The 18380-nt window shown below is 51.4% G+C and overlaps 1 protein-coding gene across 1 annotated transcript in view; it reads left to right on the forward strand.

Moving 5' to 3' along the window:
* Positions 1 to 1394: 1394 nt before the first annotated feature.
* Positions 1395 to 18380, forward strand: part of HPSE2 (heparanase 2 (inactive)) — a gene marked incomplete at both ends in the record, with an annotated part of 105549 nt that continues 88563 nt past the window's right edge. The window contains 3 exons of the mRNA XM_082286416.1: positions 1395 to 1654; positions 2673 to 2830; positions 14378 to 14539. Coding sequence (XP_082142542.1) covers positions 1395 to 1654; positions 2673 to 2830; positions 14378 to 14539 — 580 coding nt within the window. The remainder of the gene's footprint in view (positions 1655 to 2672; positions 2831 to 14377; positions 14540 to 18380) is intronic.

Here is an 18380-nt window from a genome sequence, read left to right on the forward strand (position 1 = left end):
CCCCCGCCGCGCCGGGCCCCTCACCAGCAGATGGTGCTGCGGGCGCCCCATCCCCAGGGCTGCGGGGCCCCGACGGACCGCACCTGGCCCGGCTCAGCCCTCCGGCCGTCAGCCCTCCGTCGCCGGGCCGGCAGCGGCACCGGGGCCAGCATGGCCCGGGCCACGGCGGCCGGGCCCAGGTAAGGGTTACGTGCCCCGGAGGTCGCAGACTGCTAGCGGGGGTTCGGGGCTTGCCCGGGAAGCGGCTGCTGACGGAAAGGATGTCCGATTCGGATGGATATGCCCTGAGGCTCCCGGGATTGTCGGCAGCCGCCACCAATCCCCGGCCCGGTGCCACGACCTTGCGCCCAGAGCTGACAACCGCAGCCGCCTGCACTTCTGCAGTGCGCCGAGCCCGGTCCGTCCTGCCCCGGTCCGTCCTGGAGGCAGCGACCAAGGGCTTGCCCCGGCACGGGGGTCGTCGTCGATGCCATCAAACCGCGCTGTCCCTTCCATCCCCGATGAGGACGTTTGCACACCAGGCATTGCTACTGCCTCCCCTCTCCTTTCCCTGTTAGTGGTCGGACACCAATGGGGCCGGAGGAAGGCGGGAAAGAGCGACCAGCGGCTCGGTTCCCTGCTGTGCTCGACGGCCTTCGTGCGAGGACCGGCCGAGCCCCAGCTCCGGGCAGGGCGCACCGAGCGTGCCGCGTCGGGGCTCCGGGGTGCTGACGGCCCCCAGCCCCGCTGCGCCCGTCGGGTCCCAGGGAGCCTCCAGCGTTCAGCCCCGAGGGCCTCGCCCAGCACCGCGGGTCCCGGCGCGGTTTGGAGCTAACTCTTCCCGCAGGCAGTGTTTGGAGTCTTTTTCGGGGTGATTACCCCCCTACCCCCCCCTTTCCCCCACCGGGCACCCCAGGGCCGTCCTCGCTGCCTTACCGTCTCTGTCGCTCCTGCAGCCGGCGACCATGCCGGACCGTACTGGCCGGTCCCCAGGCTCCAGCCCCCGTCCCGAGGTCCCCGGTGTCTCGGTGTCCCGATTCCGTCCCGGTTTTGCGTGGTGCTGGGGCTCCCGCCGCCGAAAACGTTCGCCGGAGCCGGCACGAAGCGAAAGCTCGGTGTTGGCGGGGCTGCGGCAGGGCGGCGGGCCCCGAGCCGAGGGGGTTAAACCAGGAGCCTCCCCTTACCTTCAAAAAGTTAAAAATGTCTGGAGCCTGCATCTCTTAAAGGGGCGGTGCTGGCTGCAAGGAGTCTTGGCACCGGCTGCGAGAAAGGCTGGTCAGGGGCGTGAGTTCCCCTCCACCAACACCAAAACATTGCAAAAAAAGGCAGAGCGCCCCACACTTTAGATAAGGACAATTAGCCACCAGCGAGCCCCTGCAGACAGCGAGTTAATTAGGGGTTTCCTGCTCTCCGGCATGCCCTGTCCCAGCTCCTGCCCCCCGGGGCTCTTAGCCCTGATGGCACCTGGGCTGGCCCTCATGGCCACCTTCTCGCTGCCCTCCCAGGCTGGGGACAGGAGAGCACTGCCGGTGGAGAAACCTCCAGGTGTGAAGGGAAGAACTCTCATTCTCCTTGATGTCAACACCAAGAGCCCTGTCAGGATAATCAGTGAGAATTTCCTCTCCCTGCAGCTGGACCCCTCCATCATTCATGATGGCTGGCTCGATTTCTTAAGGTAAGGCAGGAGCCCCCCGGCGCCCTCCCCACGCCGCCCGCGGGGCGCCCCGGCGGCCCCGCCGCCCAGCCCTGCCGGGCTCCGCGCTGCTGGCGGCGCTTGTTGTGACGGAGGGAGCGAGGCCATGGTTTCCATTAAGATGCACATGTTTGCAATGGAGAAAGCATTTCGGAGACTTATCAGTTATGACTGCAAAAATGTCGTGCTCCCCTCGCTCCAGCAACCGCTCCTCTGCAAAAAGCACAACACGGGGCCGAGGCAGCACAGGGGAAAAATCAAAATCAAACAAAAACCAGCAGCAGGAACGGGGCCGCCTGCCGAGCCGAGCCGAGCCTTCCCCGGGTCCCGACGGGCAGAGAGCGGGTGTCGGCCAGGTCTTCTGAGCCCTCCGCTCCCCGGACTTCCAGCCCCGCGCGGGGGGCAGAGCCGGGCTGCAGCTGCGCTGGGCTCCACCGGCGGTGCGGAGCGGCCGCGGCCTGGAGGCGCTGGGACGGCCAGAAAGCCTTCTCCCTGCTGGGTAAGTCGGGGAGGGAGAGCGGGTCTCCTCCGCACGCCCGCTCCGAGGGTCCTTTCGGCAGCAGAGGAAGGAGCGGGGCGAGGATGCGGGAAGGCGCGAGCGAAGCGGAGCCGGGACGGCTCCCGCTTTTCTCCCCTCCCCGCTTTTCTCCCCTCCCCGGCGGCTCGGCCCGCGGCACGGTCCCGCGTGGCGCTGAGCGCCTCTGCCTCCTGGACGCCGCTGCACTTGTCCGGGGGGCGCCGGCGGGACGGGGGGGAGCCGGGCCCGCCGGCCTCCGGGCCACCACCGGCGGGCGGGGCGGCTGCCCGCTCCGGGGCCGCGCCGCTCGGCCCGCGCAGAGCCCCGCAGCCGGTGGTACCGCGTCGCACAGCCCCGGGCGGGGCAGCGGGGCCCGCCAGGCAACGGCGGGTCCTCGAGCCCCGCGGTCCCCGGTCGTTGGCGGTACTGGGGAAGCGAGGGCCCGGCCCACGGCTTCCTCAGCCCTCTCTCTCCTCTCCCCAGTTCCCGGCGTCTGGTGACCCTGGCGCGGGGCCTGGCCCCCGCCTTCCTGCGCTTCGCGGGCAAGAGGACGGACTTTCTGCAGTTCCACAACGTGAAGAACCCGGCCAAGAGCCGCGGCGGGCCCGGCCCCGACTACTACCTCAAGAACTACGAGGATGGTGAGCCCCGGGGCCGGGGCGGGGGGCGGGCGCTGCAGCGGGGGGCTGCGGGAGCCGGGCGGTCCCGCTCCGCCTGCCCCGCTCTCCCCGAGCCCGGCGGGGCCGTGCGGCGCCCGGGCACGCCGCCGCCGGGCACCGGGCAGGAGAGAATTCCCGTACCCCTTCTTTCCCGAGAGAGGGGAGCCGAGGAGCTCGGCGGAGCTCGCCCGCCCCATTGCCGGTGGATTCGGCGGGTGTCGGCCCTCGGGAACAAAAGACCAGCACTGGGGAGCGGGACTTTGCATATTCCCCCGCCCCGCTGCGTCCTTCCTCTCCCTTTGCCCCCGAGCGGGCAGCACCGCCCGCAGAGGAGACTTTGCCGCGGTTCCAGGCGGGGGCCGGGCATCGGAGCCCCGGGAACTCTGTGCACGCCTTGTCCCGCGCTTCTCCCGCGGCTCTCGGGAGCCCTGCCTTGCCCCACGGACCTCGCCGTTGTGTGCTTTCTGTGCCCGCCGCAGCCCCTTGGGCTCCCCGCTGCCCCTCCCGGCTTGGTGACGGTCGGTCGCCGCGTGCCGGTGCCCGGTCGGGGCTGCTCCCCCTCCGGACCGCTCGGCCATCCGAGCTCTTTCCAAAGTCACCTCTTGGCCCCTGCCTTTCCGCTGCTCCCCGCTTCGCCGTCTGCCCTTCTCCCCATCGGACCTCAGTACACAAAAGGCTTTCACCTTTCGCGGCCCGTAATTCACACAAAGAAACTGCGTAGAAGAATTAGGGCCACATCTCCGTCCTAAGGCATTTCTTTTATGAAGCAGAATACCATGTCCACATGCAAGAATTTATTGATTTTTCTCTCTTGCTTTGTTTCTTTTTTTAAAGAAACAAGCTTTTTTTTTTTTTTTTTTTTTCCCCTTACTCAACGACTTAAAAAATTAGCTTAAGATTTTTCCATAAGTAACTGTGAAGGCCAAATAATGCCAGACAGATCCCACTGGGCAGGTCTGTGGAACAGAGGAAATTTTGCAGAGATCTAGTCAGCAGCACAGTCCTGAATGGAAAAAGCAGATGCATTTGCCAGTTTTCTGATGGCTCTCACTCCCGCTGTTTCCCCACATAACATCTGATCGCTCTGAGATGAATGTCCCTCTATTCCCACACACAGGCAGGTGGGTAAGTTTTTGTGCTCCATCTTTCACTTGGTCTCCTAGCTGGGGCAATCCTGATGTTATTCCTTGTTTTTCTTCTTGTGACAAATCTCAGTCGAAAGGTTTGTTTCAAGTTCTGTCTGCTGAGATGTACTTGAGGAAAAAATGCTGACCAAACTTGCCACAGACACCTTGTACAGTAGAAATTAAGTGTGATGCATAAAATTGTGGATGGGACTTATACAAAACGTTTGTAAGAATAAATTTCCCCACCTTCCATATTTCAACAGCTTGCAGGAGAGAACTTACTTATTAAATGTCTTCACAACAGCTTCCATGTTAAGGAAGGACTGATATATTTTGGCTTTTTTTTTTTTCAGTTTTCCTCATGGCAATAAAATTGAAATGTAGCAGCCTTCAAAATGAAGCTTTTCATAGAAGTTGTAACCACAGGTCTTAACTTTTCATCACTTAAATATGGAACAGGACCATTATAAATGTGTGTGAAGGAAGGAGAAGACACATGTGGTGTGTATCAAGCATTGGTGTAAATCAGAAAGGTGTGGCAAAAGGGATTTCCTGCCTGGAAGCAAAGCTCTCGTATTTGTTCTTAAGATCTGTGTGCAAACTCCAAGGCTAGAGTTGCTAGTAGCTCACATCCTTTTGTGCTGAGGCTGCACTAAGTGCTTCACTAGAGGGATCTGGCTCTCTGAAATAAAATCCTGGTGCCACCACAGCTCTTTGCCCTGCTGTACTGGGTATGAGCAGCCATCTTCTCCATTTGAAAAACTGGTCCCATTTTTGTTCCCTTATCTGTGGCTCACCCAGGACCTGCTTGGGATCAGGGCATGTAGTTTGCTCTTGCTGCTAAGGACTTACATCCTCAGCAGACAGTACAAAAAACCGATGGCAATCAGCACCTGAGCATGGGGGAAGCCATCAAGCATCCTGCTATGTACCCTTCCTTCTCCCCAAGCTGTCTGGGGTGGTTGGGGTTGTTTTCCATGTCCATGGACTTTTATATGTCCAATACCCATTTTCTGGAATTTCATATAATGCCATGGGAGTGGGGAAGATGTTGGGGGGCTTGATTAGTTAAAAAAAGTCAAAAAACATTTAAAAGATAAATCAGTGAATTTTTAAGTCCTGTGCATCACCTTAGTGACTTTTAGTGATGTGACAATTGATTGTTTGGTTGTTTTTTGCTTTGAGTGTTTGTCTTTTTGCTGCTTCTGCCCGTGGGTGCCCACAGACTCCAGGCCTAGGCCCCAGAGTCTGGGCTCTCTTTGCAGCCTCCACGGGTGTTCCTGTGCCTTGTGTTCTCCTGTGGCCCGTGCACAGAGTGGGAGGGAAGGGCACTTCTTATGTTCCTCTAAGCTGCAGCAACTCATAGAGTGCAGGACTGAGAGGTGAAGGGCATGTGTGCAAGTGTGCTCAGAGAACTGCAGTTACAAGTGAGTGACTGTGAGTGGTGTTCACATCACAGGCAGCTGCACCCCACTGTGTGCTCCCAGGCCACACTGCTGTGGCCCTCTCAGGCATTCAGATGGGAGGCAGCAACAGCAACAGGACTGCTTTGCATCATCCTTCATGGATCCTGTGACTATGCTTGCTAGAGTTGAAATGAATCTCTGTGCAGGGATCTTCATCCTGTAAATCCCCCTCTGCCACCCTGGTGTTCTTCAGACCAGATATCCCTCACTGCTTGCTTTGAGGGGTTTTCCATCTCTGTGGTGCTCTGCCTTTCTGACTGTCAGACCTCCTCAGAAATACACTTTACTCTTTCCCCTCCACTTAAAGTTGTATTTGATTCCCTTTTAAATGGTCCCAACTATGCACACCTCCACCTTCTGAAAATTGCTTTTACCTAGGCCTACCTTTGGGTTCATCAACCCATCTTTTCTCACTTCTTTCTTCCACAGAGAGTGTAGGCACTCTCTGAGGGTAGTAATAGTTGCTTTTGACTTGTATCTAAAATGTACTTCATTTTCCTGAAACAAGGTGTTTCCTTTAGGTTTCAGGGTAACTCTTTTCTTGTTCAGATTTTTCCTGGAAACACAGAACTGGAGGTATTGTATATTACCTGGTGTGTGTGATATCTTTCCTTTGTAAGTCTGAACAGCCTCACCCCAGTCTAGACTAGTCATGTCTGGGCAGCAAAGGTAGCAAAGTGGTGCATGCTCTGTGGTGACTGCCCACAAAGATGGTGCATGTGTCAATTTGTTTTCACCATTGCATATAAAACTGGCACAGCAATTTCATCACCTGCTGGCAGATTTGTCAGTACCTGACAGAGTGACTCATAAAAGGGGATGCCTATGATAGATGGTTGTGGTGAGCCGTGGGGTGTGCAGTCCCTGTGGATGGTAGCATGGCTATAGGTACCTCCTGGACTTTGCTAAATATTAGGTCATTTAATGTGTTATATTAACACCCCACCTATGTTGCACACTGGGTGGCTTCCATTTCATGCAGCCCCTACTTTGGATGGTCAGTCCTGGAGTCCACCCTCTTTGGATAAGGCATTGGCCAGCCTGAGGTTTGTTAGAAACAGAAACCCAGTTTAATGTATGTCAGGCTCTCTGGTACCAGGAGGTGGGGCTGTGCCAGAGACTTTTTGACATTTTATGATCAAGAGGTGTAACATTTTTAGCCTGAGAGACTTTTCCCTCCCTTAAATGGTGTTTCTCTGTATATGCCCTGCTGAGTTCGTTTTTCTTCCCCAGCTGTGCTCAGCATTGTGCTTTGTTATCTGGAGATGTTTCTCTGCTGCCGTAGGCACGTCCGATTCCAGGGCAGGTACCAAGATGTGAGGTTTCACGCTCAGCCTATCAGTGGTAAATCTGCTTCTCCTTTAGCTGCTGGGTTGCCTAACAAGCAATCTGTTCAGCCTGTTCTTTCAACTGCCTCATGTGTGCCAAGGACCAGTTGGGTCTGAGGAATGGAACAACAAGAAACACTGGCCTCTGGGAAAACACACTTGAGCAGCTCTCTTTGGAGCAAAAGCACAGGTTGCTGCCGGTACAAAACCTCTTCTGAAGCTGAGTTTGCTAAAACCTGACTTGCATGCTGTCCTGGAGCTTGGCGTTGGAGTGTTATGTGTGTGTGGAGTCCTGGTCTTGTTTCAGCAAGAGATGCTGCAGGTGCTGTCTCAGTGCCTGAACCTAGAGCCCATTTTGGAAGCTCCTTGCCGGTGCTCCAGTATGAGTTTGGTGGGGTAATGTGGAGCCCCCTCATCTGCAGGGTGATCCTCAACTGCCTCTCTCCTCAAAGCCACACAGCCCAGCTTTGGACAACCTGTGGTGACATAGACATCGCTTATAGCTTCCCCCTGTGCGTATGTGCTGCGAAGAAAGACTCCCAGGGAAAAAGAGAAGTTACTCATAGCTGGAGTTCTTAAAGATGCATTGGCCCAACTGCACAGATTCTCACTCCTGTCCCTCAGCATTTTGTAGACTTTTGTAACCTTTTTATGCTGAGACCAAAGGACACTTGGTGTGGCCCTGTGTGGGCCATGGGAGGGAGAGGGGAAGGGGAGTACATTTGAATGCTGCATGTAGTGCATCAAAGAAGTTTTCTGAACTGAAGTGTGTATGAGCAACGCATTTCAAAAATACTCTTTTAATTGCTATTTAGTTGCTTCCTTCTATTTTATGTATTTTTTTTTTAAGAGGATAATAGGCATATGGAAAAATGGCCAATTACAACAAAAAAAAATCACAAAGACATGTTTCTTAAGCCTTCCATACTAGTCAGGGGATTTTGCAGTATAGTGTGGGAAACTTCACATCATGCTGTGTAATACTGGCTAAGTTTTCTGTGTGTTCTTTCAGTGTTGGATCCATTCCTTCAGGCATCCTCAGGAACCCAACACTACATATAAACCTCAAAATCTGTGTGGCAGTGGGAATGTATTCTCACCCTTGCTCAGTCCATAGTGCACAGGGGTCTTCTAGGATGCCATGCTGTTTGAACATGTTCCAGGGTATTGAGAGGAAAGGAAGATAATAAACTGTTAAATGACCTGAGGATTCCTTTATGTGTGTGTGTGTGGTTACACGGGGGCTGGAGCTGACCCCAGCTAGGGCTGCTGTTCCCACCTTTCTGCCCTTTCTGGCATGTTCCTGCCCTCTTCCACACCTGGAGCCTGAGTCTGCGTGGTGAGTCAGTTCAGGGATCTCAGCTGACCAAAACTTGATGGTGGAGAGGTGGCTGCACTTCAACTTGTTCAGCTGCCAAATTGATTAATGCTGCATGACCGTGCAAAGGTGTAGAGCACAGTGCTGGGAAACTCTGCATTGAAGGCAGATGGGACTGCAGCAGTGTCAGTCTTGGTCAGATTAAATCCTTCGAATCTGTGTCCTGAAGGCAGGAAATCTCACCTCTTGTTTCTCTGCCATCAGAAGGATTGGTCCCCATGCTTTCTTTATGATCTGTGCACTGTTCTGCTGCTTCCCTTGTGTGGCTCTGGCACATTTCTGATCCTCTGCTAAGCCAGCAGAAAACTATTTTAAGTAAAAAAAAAAAAAAAAAGCAACAGTTTTACTGTGAATTTAGTGAGCAGGATCATGAGGATCATCATGGGGTATGAGGATACCTGAGCCAGAGGAAGGGAGGGTTGTTGCCATATGTCTGGGAGTGTCCCTTTGGCTCTGCCAGCTCATAAAACTGCAGTAGATGTTTCTGAATGGAGAACCATCCTGTTGTCGTGGTAAAAATGAGCAAACGAATTTTTCTTTATTCAAAGAATCATCTTCTGTTTCTGGTCACCCAGGGCCCCTTTTCTGTCTGCTTTGTGTCCCTCAACAGTTTAGACATCTGTCCTTTCAGAGCTTGAAGAGGAAATAGTTGTTCTTTTCACCCTCTGAGTGTTACAAACACAGCCCCTTAGCCGAGCTGTAGCATTTCAGGCATAGCAAGACCTCAGTCCCCAAGAGGGGAAGATCCTCTGATGTCCTTTGGACTTCTGGGATTTGCCAGACCTGGGGCTGCTCTATGCCTCACCATGAGCTCTGAGGCAGCCTCCTGCTCCCTAGTTCCCAGGAACCACGACTGCAGGGAAGGAGCTACAACCTGCTCTGCCTGTATAAGGAGTCCCAGGGCTTAGTTTTTTACTTAGAAATTAGAAAATAATAAAAAAGTTGTAGAAATCATGTTACACAAGGTAAGGGAAATACTGCCTAGGCAGGAGACACTTCCAAAGATTGTCTATTTATCTCCACTTTTTCTTTTTAAATTAAACACTGTTCTGCTAGAATCATGCATGAGAAGTGCTTTAATAACTGAAGGAAATGGTGCAATCAAACAATTAACTCCTGATTTGCTAGCCATTTGCTTGCGAATTGGTGAGATTTCTATGGTCATATATTTAATTGTTTATAATAAGCATCCTAAATTCTCTAAAAAATTTACATATTTTTGTTAGTTTCACACTTCTTTCTATGCCACATCTACTTTGTATGAAATAAAAGTGATTCATGCAAAGTTATATGCACGGGGAAAGACATATGACTTTTTGTACACAACTATCCATTCTAAATTAGCATTTGGCATTCAGGGAAAATGTTCTGAACTTATTATGGCTTGGTCTCTGAATACATTTGGGTAAGTAAACAGTGATTCTAATGTTAGGGATATTAGAAAATAATTGAAAAACTCACTGAGAGCATTCTTATGCTGTAAGTAAACTAGGTGCTGACACACTAATCAGTGTAAAGGATATATATGTGAGGGGTAGGATGATGGAAATGATCAAAGTCATATCTTTCACTCCGAGATTTTTCATCTTGGGAAAAATGACAGATTATGACAAATGCTGTGAGCTCGGTGTCACACAGAGAAGACAATTTGGGAATGATTATTTCCTTGTTTTCATGACACAAGAAATAGGAAGCATCCAGTGGAATTATTACATATAAAATGAACAAATATTACTTTTTTTTTTTAATATGGTAGGAAACAACTTGTGGAATTCATTGTCAGGGAACTTCTCCCAGCTAAAATAAAGGAATAATACTAATGTGTCAAAAATTTCCCTATTAAAGACAGGCACGATGGGGATGGAGTTTGTGTCTTGAGAAATCTGTCTTTGTAAATAAAAGTTCTGTTCCAAATTTTACAATCACTGGGAATTTTATAATAATTCCAGCAGACAAACCTGGTTTTTAAAGCATTTTAAAATGTGTTGATTTAAAAAGTAGGTATTTTACAAGTTTGGCAACATGCAAATTGTAGGACCTTTGCTTGGTCACTCATTAAACAGCTATTTAACCTTGGCACTAACATAATGTCCTAATATTCCATTTTTTAGAAAAAGTATTCGGGTTTTGTTAGAATAAAATCGATTTTTTTTTCCCCTTTTGAATTCACTTTTCAAGACTGAAAATCTGAAGCAAACAGTCCCATGAGGAGGATGGCCAAACTCGGCTTGTTCTGTTTCCATGGCAGTGGTGACTCCTGCTGGAGCGGTGATCGCTGTGGGCAGTGCTCGCTTTCACACACACAGACACAGAAAGATGAGTTGCTTCTCCTCTTTACCCTTCCGTCACACATCCTTCTGACAATAACCACATCCCTCTGCCCTCTCCGCATAAACCTGGGACTGTGCCTTCCTCCTCCCATCTTCCAGCTGATCAGCTGCAATAGTCTGTGTCTGCTCCATGACTCCAGCCGCTCCTGGGATGGAATTGCCTATGGGCAGATGGTGGTCTGACCCATGGGATGGTCACTTGCACACCGGCCATACTGACACCATATAAATTCTCGGCTAGAGAAGCTCACTCTGTGCAAGGGAAACCTGGCCCTGGCTGGGAGCTGTCTCCACATGCTGTGCCCCGTCCTCGAGGTCTCACAGCTTGGAACCTCTCTGCCTCGTGGATAATGGTGACTGTAACCGCTTGGTGCAGGTGATTCACAGAAAGGGACTGGTAGAGCTCAGCTCGTCCTAGGATGCCCGGAGAAGAGCATCGCTGCCCTTGTGCCACTCCTGGAGGGTGTTTTCTAACTTGTTCTTCAACGTTTCCCCGGTAGTTTCGGTGACCTCCATGGGCGGCGTGCGCGGAAGCGCAGCAGATATTCCGAGGCGGGACAGAGATGTGTGCGGGCACTCGGAGACAGAACAGCGTCCTCCGGCCCAGCTCCGCAGCCTGGCGAGGGGAGAGCTCCTGCGGGATGCCGGCTCCTCAGCCGCTCCGGGCGGGGTGGGACCGGCGCGGGGCCCGAGGCTGTGCCGGAGCGGGCGCTCCGCCGCCGGGATTCCCGGTCGGTGCCTGCCGGCAGCCGCAGCTCACCTGGCCGCCACACGGGTGTGCTCCCGCCATTCCGCTCGGCGCTGCCGGGCCCGCACCGCGCTGCCGCTGCCGCCGCGGGACCCGCGCCCGCCGCCCCGGAGCGCCGCGCCCGCCGGGGTCCGGCCGCGGGGGAACCTGAGCTGGCCAGGGTACTGACCCGGCCCGCCGGGGCACGGCTCCTGGCCTGCCGGCTTTGGAAAATCCTCTGGGGCTCCCACATCTGGAGTTCTTTCACACTGCTGCCAGGAGCTGCTCGGTTCCGTGTTCTGCTGGGCGGTTTATTGACTTTTTCTTTTTTTTTTTTTTTTTATTGGGCTCAGGAAGGCAGTGAGTGCCCTTCTCCTGCCCACTCGGGGCTGCCCTGCCCAGATCCTCCGGGGTACCCTCCTCCTTCTTGGCCTCCTTGCATCTGCCTTCTTTTTTTATCTCTTCCTTTTAAGATTTCAGAGCTGAGAACTCCTTGCTGTCTGCGTCCCTCGGGTTGCACTTGCTGAGATTTCCCCTAGGCCTTCAGAAGCTGTGGTCTGCCATCCCTCTTCCCTCAGTGCTGCTGGTTCAGCAGAGTGGTGCAGAGGTGCCTGTGCCTCCTTCCCTGTACTGAGCACAGCCTGCTGGGGTACGAAGGACCAGGCACCGACTTCCTTGGTGAGATCCATATCCCAGGCATCTGCCCACAGTTTCAGCTGGAGTCATTATGACTGTGAGGTCCACCTCCATCTTTAAGTCTTTGGCAAGTTTCTTGGGTTCTTCACCAATCTGAGAAGACAGGACCTTGCATGTCTTGCCTCTGCTTCCTGAGTGTCTGCAGTGGCAGCTCTCAGAGAACCCCATGAACATAACTATCAGAGAGTGCTCCGACTTCTGTGCCCTGCATGCTTTCTGCTACCCTCACAGGGATTTGCCTGAATGTGACTTGACATCTTTGTGGTAATCCCTGTCACAGCAGCTTTATCACAACACTGCTCCTGCTCTTCATTCCTGGGCCTGCCCTTTGTCCCCAGGCCCTGCTGACAGTGCATGCAGAGCCATCCCTGTGGTCCCCAAAGATGGATGTCACACAGGACCCACTGCCATGGTCCTCTGCACCCTCCAAGGTGCTGGACCCTGACCCTGCTCCTGGGCCAATGGTTCCTCCACATGGGTCCATATTGGCCCTGGTTTGGGTTTTAGATGTCATCCATTCCATTTAGGAAATAAACTTGTTTTGACCCAGCCTGGACTCCCTTACAGCAGTTTGAAGAGAATTGCAGACAGCTTATTGACCACTGAGTTTCAAACCTGTCTGCCTCTCAGTCTTCTCCTCCTTCAGGGCCTCCTTGATGTGTCTGCCTTCATTTTGCCTTGGGGTGGGGGGTGTACAGCTCTTGCCTTCAGTTCTGTAGGAAGGGAAATCCATCACCCAGGAAGGTGAATGGCTGTTCATGGGCTCCAGGTGACTCCAGCAGCCCATGGCAGCAATACCCTTTCTGGTGTGGGAGAGAGGTAAGGTGGCATGTCTCAGTCTTCAGTTCTCCAAATATTTCACACAACAGGGGTTCAGGATTTTACCATTCATTAGTTGGTCAAAGGTTGGGTAGGTCCAAGTCTTACTTAGTGCCTACCTAAGAGAATGTGCACTAAAGCACATGGTTGAGGGGTGTGTGCTCATTAGCTGCAGAGGAACATTAGTCTTTTCTCTTGCTCCATCTCACTGATGCCCTTGTGCTGGGTGTAGAAATATTGAACCATATTTTCATGGTAGCTGGATGCTGCCCAGTATCCACTCCTGAGTAGGCTAGCTGTGGGTGTAGGAGAGAACTCACATGGCTAACTACAGACCGTGGGTACTTTAATGACATTGCTGTTCTGAGCAGTCTGGTTTAGACAGGCTTTAGAGAAGTTGTAATAATCCCAAATGCAGAAAAGAGATAGAACACATCCTGGGCAGGGAAGTGTGGTGAGTCTAGGATGAGGCTCAGAGACAGGAAGATAATGTAGCTTCCAGTCCTCCACTGCATGTTTGGAGGCAGTTCCCTGCCAGCCCAAGACATAGCACAGCTTTGAACCTAAGTTTGCTGAACATGAGATTGGACACCTCAAGAGACAGGAGCATGACTTTTGGAAGCAACTTAGGTGTTTCTTGATGTGCATAACCATAAAGGAGCTGGAGAGTGTGTGTGGAGCAAGGTGTGACTCTCTTTTGACAACAAGCTCCTTCAGCAGCTTCTAGCTAGATGGGAATTAAACCAAGCAAAGATCAACCTCGTGAGGCAAAGTAACCTTATGCAATGTGGTGGAAGAATTCCAGCTTCGATCCTTGCTTATCAGAGCTGGCCGCCTGAGGTTTTGTAAGAATTATCATCTGGTGCCTGTGGATCTGAACATGTTACAGAGTTTATTAAACTCATAAGGGACCTTGCAAGGACCTTGCAAGTTTGCACCATTTCCCTCCTGCTTAGACTGCCATATCTTACTTGATTCTTGTTCTGCCTTGCTACTTCATCATTCCCTTTACCCAGCATGTGAGTAGTTCTAGGAGAGACAATATCCTATTCTTATCTCACAATATGACTTAGAGAATGCTCATACGAAGAGAAAACAATTTTTGAATAATCCTGTCTCCTGAATGTCAGGCATTAGAAGGGTACAGACACTTGCTCAAAGAGTCATGAGCCATGCTGACCTGTGATAGCTGCAGTGAGGATAAACAAGGTGAGAACAAGCCTTCTTCATCACCTCTTTGACAGGCAAGGTTAAATGGAAGCCAGGGGTTACTGAAATGGGATTTAGTCTTTTCTCATCATTTAGTGTCAAACACACATGTAACAGGGTTGTAATATAAATGTTGGGAGATTTTGCACTTTCCTGTGAGGGAGGGGTCAGCATTGTAAGAGAGCAACAGCTAGGCAGGTAAAGGATAGAAGGGCCAGTAGGTTTTGTGAGCAGACAACTTGAGGTTTGTGTGGAAGAAAAGGAGACGGGCTGGGAAGGGTCATTTGATAGGTGGATCCAAGGGGTTTGGATCCTTTTTTGGGGTTGCTCTTGCTGAGTGATGATTGTGTGACTGTCATATTGGCTGGAGCTGATCCAAGCATCTGGCAAAAATGAAAATGAAAGCTGAGGTTTGGCCATCTCCCTCTTTTCTTTCCCTTTTGCTGTAGACATTGTTCGCAGCGACATTGCCCTGGATAAGCAGAAAGGCTGTAAGATCGCCCAGCATCCTGACATAATGTTGGAGCTACAGAGGGAAAAGGCAGCTCAGATGCACTTGGTTTTGTTAAAGGAGCAGTTTTCAAACACATACAGCAACCTCACATTAACAGGTAAGGCTGCAAGACCAGCTCGGGAGCCAGGAGCTGGGTCTAGTTCTTGCTAACTCACAGGTGTGTTAAAACCCTCGGGTTCTTCGCCTCTGTATGAATCAGCATCTCTCTGGCTGCTTCTGTTTCCAACCACGGTTACTGGGTATTGGGAGGGAAAGGACCAGCAGGAACTGGAGGTGGACTCGTAAGGCCTCTGCAGCTGGCACCTATGCAAACACTCCAGATTTGGTGTCCCTGAACAGAACATTTTCTACAGTCTGACCTAAGCAGAATACCACGGCATGTGAAGTGCTGGAGAAATCTCCCTGCTAACTGTTCACGTCGATGGGGCTGCAGCAATTACTAAATTTGGAGTCCTTTAAGCTGCAGCTGATTTTTTTTCTTTCCAGAGCATGCACTTTGTGTGAACCCAGTAAATATTAAAGAGCAAATATAAAGGGATAATGGCCTAGACAGAGATGAGAGGATACTCTTTTTCTGGCAACTGTTTGTATTATCCAGGGAACAGAATCTCGATGGAGGAGACTGCCACATTTTGGATACACATTTAATGGTGCTTGTAAAGGACTGATGTCTTCAGGCAGTGAGTGGGCAGAAAGATGGGATCCCAGCAGCCAGCAGGGTCCTTTCATATCTCTTCTCCTTATCGCTACAGCTGGATGAGCCACAGACAACAGGAAGGAGGAAGAGACTAATAAATCAAACAGGACCCCCTTGTCCTCTTGACAAGTCCCTTTCCTGTGAAAGGCAGGCAGGCATCTTATTTTTATAAGAGAGAGGGCCCTGTGCTCTGTCTGGGGAGGAGATGGCAAACCCCATGGTGGCCCTCCCCTGCTGCTGGGCTGGGAGAGACAAACTGGTCCTGAACAACCTCCTCCTCTCTGCTGCCACCCCTAATTCAGTGGCCAGCCCCTGCCTGGAAGCCAGAATGGGTCTGCATCCTCACCAGTAAGCTCTAGCTCTCCTGGGGACATCAGCTGTGTTGGAGCTCTAGGGGACCCCACAGAGGTGGGATGGTGACACCAGCACTACCGAAAGGCTCAGCCCAGGGGTCACTGGATACTGGGGCCATGAGTGTAGCTGAATCGCATCATTCCTGAGGGCCCAGCATTTAAATGGGATCCTCAGAGCCATTTCTCATTCTCTGTAACGTAATCCACTTGGCTGTTTATTCCCAGTACAACTGCTGGAATCAACATTGTCAGCTTTTCCCCTGACAACTTGCTTACTTTCCACTAAACAAACTTCCCTCGAGAAGTGAAGCTGCTCTCCCCTATCCTCCTTCCCTTGCTGCTTCAAAAGCTCTCTGGCATTGCTCACATTTTTTACAGAACCTGCAGAGCAGAGGTGCTACCTGGTTATCAGCTTAGCTCTTAGCCTTTCCAAGTGTGTTTACAGGTTAGTTCAGAAGGTTTTAGCTCTAGCTCTCCAGGGTGGAGAGAGCAATTTCACCATAATATTACCCAAAGAACTATTTTAATGTTCTTTAACTCCCTTTGAATGTGAGCAGAGCAACTTCATAATTGTTATGAAGTTTAATCTTTTATTTCATAGACGTAGTCTGAGAACATGGACTCTAGACAGCTAAGCATAATATTTAACTGGAACTCTACTAACTTGTGTAAATATTTCCCTTCTCTGTGATGGATCTGGTGTTTGGGGTGGGTAGAGGGGGTTGTACATCTGTTGCAGAAGGGCATTTCTTACCTTCAAAATTCAATCAGAGTTTGCTTGAGGACTTCTTTTTGTTCTGCACAGTGGGTTTGTACAGTGCTACAGGGAGTCCCCAGGTCATGAGGCAAGGTGCAGAGCAAGAATGCAGATGTGGTTTAGGGAGTCCTTAGTGAAGGACTGAGTTTGCAGGGATGGAGTATCCATGAGATCCTTGAGAACAGGGTTTCCTCCTGGGAGTCTGTATCTAGGAGTCACTTGACCTCATGCAGTGCATGTACTGTGGATGACCTTCAGTGTCCAGCCCAGACTGCAGGAATATTGAACCCCACACCTCAGTGTGAGAGGGCTTCTACTACTGCTAGTTCTTTAATTGTAACCCAAAAATGTAAATGGAATATCTTGCTCAAAGTCATATGAGAATAAAGGTGCTTTATGATGGGATAGCTACTCTAGGAGAGCTTGAGAGTAGAAATACTACCGTGTGGCACTTTTATTCCCTTACCAGTACCACTACCACTGTAGTGATCTGGATAATAAGTCCCATTCCCTTCTTCCTCCTCCTTGTCCTCCTCCTCCTCATCCTCCTCCTCCTCAGTAATATAGTTATATGAACAATTTGAAAGACTGTAGATCAGGCCTCCTACTCTGCCTGCAAGTGTGGACAAGGGATTCTGCCAACAAACTTTCATGCAGTATCCTCACGGGTTTAGGAATGAAAGCTCTTAGAGTGCAGGGCATGTGATTCTGCAGTTCCTGTGGCATCAGTGTAAGTTGGGGGCTTCTTCAAATCTATTCACCAGTTGCACATAATTCCCAGTGTGTTCCTTATTTCAAGCATCAGGCAGGGCTCTGTTGTACTGGGATTTAAGCTGTTCACAGCAGCAGGTACCTCCAAGGTAAGAGGGTGTCTTAAAATGAAATGTGTGTTTTTGTGCTAAGACACAACTGAGACTGAGTGAAACCAGGCAGTCTTTCTGGCTCTCATTCCTCCAGGAACACATGTGAGACTCTGGCTTAGACCACTTCGGTTTCTCTCATCGAGTACGAGCCTTCCTCGGCTCCTGTCTGCAGGCTTTCTCTTGCATCTTGCCGCTGCTTTCTGTATGTGATCTTTCCAGGCTTACTGAGCCTGCCTCCCTGACATGAGCAATCGCCTTTGATCTGGGACAGTGCTATTTGAATGCTGTAAAATATTTTGAGGTTTATTAATCTTTGCTGTTTCCCCTGCAGTGCTCAGAGATGGGTATCTCGTTTCACAGATCAGCATCTCTCATGCTCCCGGGTCAGTCCGCGGTAGAGCAGGGGGAGAGTGCACAGCACTGCCTGCTCGCCTCTGGGAACCAGCTCTCTGAGCTCAGCCCTCCGTGGGATAGGGGAGCAGAAGGAATCTGTCCCTCGAAACGCTTCTTTGCTCCTTCGCAGCTCACAGAGCAAGCAGCGATTCTTTTTGTGTTTAGGATCAGCTGGGGTAGAAGTTGCAATCCTCACAGCAGGCTCCCCTCCTTTGCAGCCCTCAGAAGAAATGTTCAGGCCACAGGAAGGTTATTTTGGAGTCCTGGAACCGGGTGGAGGTGGGGGGGGGGGCCGGAATGTACAACATAGGGCTGGCAGTAGGTGAGGTGTGAGGAACTGCCTCGGGCAGTGGAGACACAGTGTGCATGCAGATTTTAGAGAGTGAGATGTGGGGAGTGGGGCAGCATCAGGCAAAGCTTCGACAGACTTAATCCAAATTTCTCCACCTGTGGTGCCAGTTTGGGCTGGGGTAGAGCACTGCATTTGTGCTTTGAGAGACTGGACATCCACAGGTTTCTGCATTGTTCTTAAGTAAAGCCTGTTAAGCCTGTGGAAGAGGGAATTGTTCAGGTCAATAGACATATGTGAAAAACTGTCCCCTCCTGTATTTGCATGAAGTGTTAAGCATAACCGAGCTTCCCAAGAAACATGTATGGACTATAAATTTCCCTCAAATACTGCCCCACTGCTCATTCTGAACTATGGAGAAACATCTTTCTGCTCTACCTTCTGCCCGAAACGGTGACACAGATTATTTCTCTGCATCAAGAGACTAATGATGACAGCTCTCCAGCCTGCCCTGCCACACCATATCTGCACTGAAAAGCCAGTGAGGGGACTGCAAGGTGTGTGGTGGGAGCCCTGAATCCCTGTA

The sequence above is a fragment of the Coloeus monedula genome (genome assembly GCF_965178545.1).
Source record: "Coloeus monedula genome assembly, chromosome: 8".
Taxonomy (NCBI): domain Eukaryota; kingdom Metazoa; phylum Chordata; class Aves; order Passeriformes; family Corvidae; genus Coloeus; species Coloeus monedula.